This window comes from Atta cephalotes (genome assembly GCF_000143395.1).
Source record: "Atta cephalotes unplaced genomic scaffold scaffold00013, whole genome shotgun sequence".
Taxonomy (NCBI): Eukaryota; Metazoa; Arthropoda; class Insecta; order Hymenoptera; family Formicidae; genus Atta; species Atta cephalotes.
This window is the reverse complement of record NW_012130077.1, coordinates 1281386-1284787: the sequence shown is the minus strand read 5'-3', so window position 1 is coordinate 1284787 and position 3402 is coordinate 1281386. Positions and strand designations below refer to the sequence as shown.

Sequence of the window (3402 nt, the reverse complement as noted above, 5' to 3'; positions counted from 1 at the left end):
AGTAAGTACGAGAGAGTAGAGACGTAGAGAGTAGTAGAGTAGAGAGAGAGAGAGAGAGAGAGAGAGAGAGGAGTTAAGAAATGATATTCAGCGGTAAAGAAACTTAATGTTTAGAAGAGTATCGCTGTTGACAGATGTACGACAGCTGATTCCTTCGCATCTCTTTTGAACTGTATTCTAATCAACATTTAATGGCGAGTCATCAGGGACGTATAAACTGCAAGCGCCCTTTAGATGGTTTCCTAGATGCGTTCCGCAATACAGCAATTATGGAATATTGAATCTTATGCAAATTTCATTGGAGGCAACTTTGAACAAACTCCGATTAATCGCACTGGCGAGCAATTTGTCCAATCATACCTGTAATATTTTTTATTAAGGTTGATATTAATTTTTTTAATTTTATATAAAAAGATCAACAAATTAAACAAAAATTTTAATTTAAGCTATTATGCCAGCTGAATCAATAAAATTTAAGTTAAAAGAGAATTAATATAATTATGAAATTATAACATATGATGGAATATGTTATCTGGGTCTGTTCTTTTCAGTTCTTTTCTTTTATGTTGTAAAGTTATAATATTTATAATATTTGTTATAATATTTATATATAACTGTAGTATTTACAGTTTTAATATGTTTTATTTTTAGTATAACTTTTATAGAGAATCAGAGAAAATAAAAATCGAAAATAATATTGAAATAAACAGTAAAATTTAATAATAGTAACTATATAATAGTAAACTTTCTATACTCGCAAATAAGTACGCTTTACCGCTTTTTACCGCTTATTCTTGGCGTTCTTGTTCTTTAAATATATCCAAAAATTATTTTATATAACTGAAATGTGAAACAATATAAATTATTTAAAAAGATAGATAAATAAGGATAATATAATGTTCGATATTTTTCAGTGCTCTCTCTCCTCTTTAATTGGAGTTTGATCAAAGGAATGCGAAGTACTATAGTATGTGTAAAGACAATAATAAAAAGTCCTTTCCGTCCTTTCCAATTTAAGAAGACACAGAGTGTAACATAGTGAATTATTGCATCCTCATTATTTGTCAATGTTAAACAAAGGATAAAATGGTCACTGATCACTGGATATATTATGTCCCTTGCTTGCTATAAAATACTAAATATAATCATGATAGGAAAATAGATGATAGTGTGAGGATCGAGGAACGGTGAATACAGCACTGATAGAGGCATCGCTCGAAGCGCGCTGGCGTTCGACGGAGTCTGCAATAAACAAACTCTAAGTGATCTCCAGGTAAAAAAGCGTATACGTCCGATACTCTCTCTCGCTGCAACTACTATCGCGAGGAGTCGCGCTGTCAATAATCGAGCGGCATCGGAGGGCGAGCTAGAATCGTGCGAACGTCGCGGGAGCAGCTGTCGAAGGAACGCTGTGGAGATGGGCAGCACGGACAAGGCCGTGATCACGGGGTTCATATGCAGGCTCTGCAGTAAGATGAACCGCTTCGTGATCCACATCTACGGGGAAGAGGGCGAGAGAATGAAACTCGCTGAGAAGATAAACACCTATCTGCCGATTACGGTAATTTCTACGTGCCATCCTGTATCACACGATCTTCCAGGAACCGCGTTAGGCATTTCGCCCAGTGCGGAACTTGATCGATCTCTGCCTCTCGCATTTTGCACAGATCTTTTTCCAGAGACAATGCAAGTATCTACAAAAAGAAAAAAAAAGAAAGGAAGAAAGTCTATATAACTATGTAGGTATCCTGTTTTTTTTTTAAAGCTTATACCATTTCACCTCTTGATGTGTTTTACAAATACAGGGCATTATCAGATTTTAAGAAGATTGTAAGAACTATCGACGTCTTTTTTAATAAATTATTTTCTATCACCAATCACTTTATCTATATAATTTGATATTTAAAGAAACATTATAATAAAACAATTTTGTATACATTTGTACAGGTAAACATGAATGACCCACTACCAAAGACTGCATGTTTACATTGCATTGAACGATTAGAGGCGCATCATGAGTTAATGGAACAAATCATGTACACCAGGCGGAGATTAAACACCGATAATAAGGCGACCGCAGTAGCATCCTCTTCCGCGACAACTGTAGATACAGCTCCAACATCTAGCCCACCTCCTTGTTGACATGTGCAATGGAACATAGTATATCCTTTCGCTCAAAGCACCATTCGCCAAGCTCGGATGATTCCCATATAATTTTTCATTTCATTTTAACAGATTATAAGTGAAATGTATAAAGAAAAGGACAGAGGGTAGAGTAAAATGTAACATTACACTTTCCTATGCAATACACGATATTTTCATGTTACATTACTCATTTCAAACAAGTATTTATTAACGGTATTAAAGAAAATTATTCAATGCCAATGTCCACTACTATTTTTTGAGGGAACAAAATATTTCAAAAATATAGAAAATAATCAAACGGAACAAAAGAAATATAACGTTGCACAAAAAATTACATTTCTTTATGTAACGTTTTATATATATATATATATAAGCAGTGTTAATTTTTAATTTGAACAAATTATATGAGGACACATTTTTTTCTTGCTGGTCTATGGTTAATAATGAGCAAACTATTTGAAAGAAAGTAATACTTTAAATGTTCTGGGCAAGCGCAATAATATTGAGATAATCGAAAAAATGCATATATGTATACAGATGCAAACACACATATACACATATGCATATATATTCACATTATAGGGATGTATAAGATATCTAGCAGTATCCAAGGTATTCACTGGTGTAATTTTAATATTCAGGAGTTTTGTACAATAGATATATCTCTGATAAGGTCTCTCTTATTAAAAAAATAATTAAAAAAAATTTGAAAAAAATTATCAAAACATTAATGATTTGCTTTATTTTTTAATTAAGAATATATTAATTTAATAATATATTTAACTTTAAAAATAAAAATATGTATATACTCCAAATCTTCAAAGAAATTACAAAGTAATAATATAAATCATAAATTTTGATAAAAAAATTATTATTTTGGATTTGCATTGTGTAAAAAATAGTAATCTGTATTATATAAAAATCTATTGAGAGAAAAATGTCGAATGTGCAATTAAAAATGATCAAATCAGATTTTGATCATGTTAGCATATATAAATGATAGATAAATGTCCTGTATAAAATATACATTAAATTTAATCAAATTCGTTTACAAAATTTAAATTTTATATCTGTTATTTTCGAGATATTGTATATTTGTTCCAGTTAATATAGCGGCTATTTTTTTATTTATAATCTTGCTTTGCTACTGTGGATACGCGATACCCAATGCATCTCTTACAATTAGACACTACACACACACACACACACACACACACAACGTATATATATATATATATATATATATATATATTATTT

At 31.1% G+C, this 3402-nt stretch overlaps 1 protein-coding gene across 1 annotated transcript; it reads left to right on the top strand.

The window, feature by feature from the left end:
- The first annotated feature begins 952 nt into the window (after window positions 1-952).
- LOC105617668 lies at window positions 953-2142 on the top strand. The gene is given in 4 exon segments (XM_012199224.1): window positions 953-967; window positions 1170-1273; window positions 1330-1561; window positions 1948-2142. Coding segments are annotated over 4 exon segments (546 nt in total).
- The last annotated feature ends 1260 nt before the right edge of the window (window positions 2143-3402 follow it).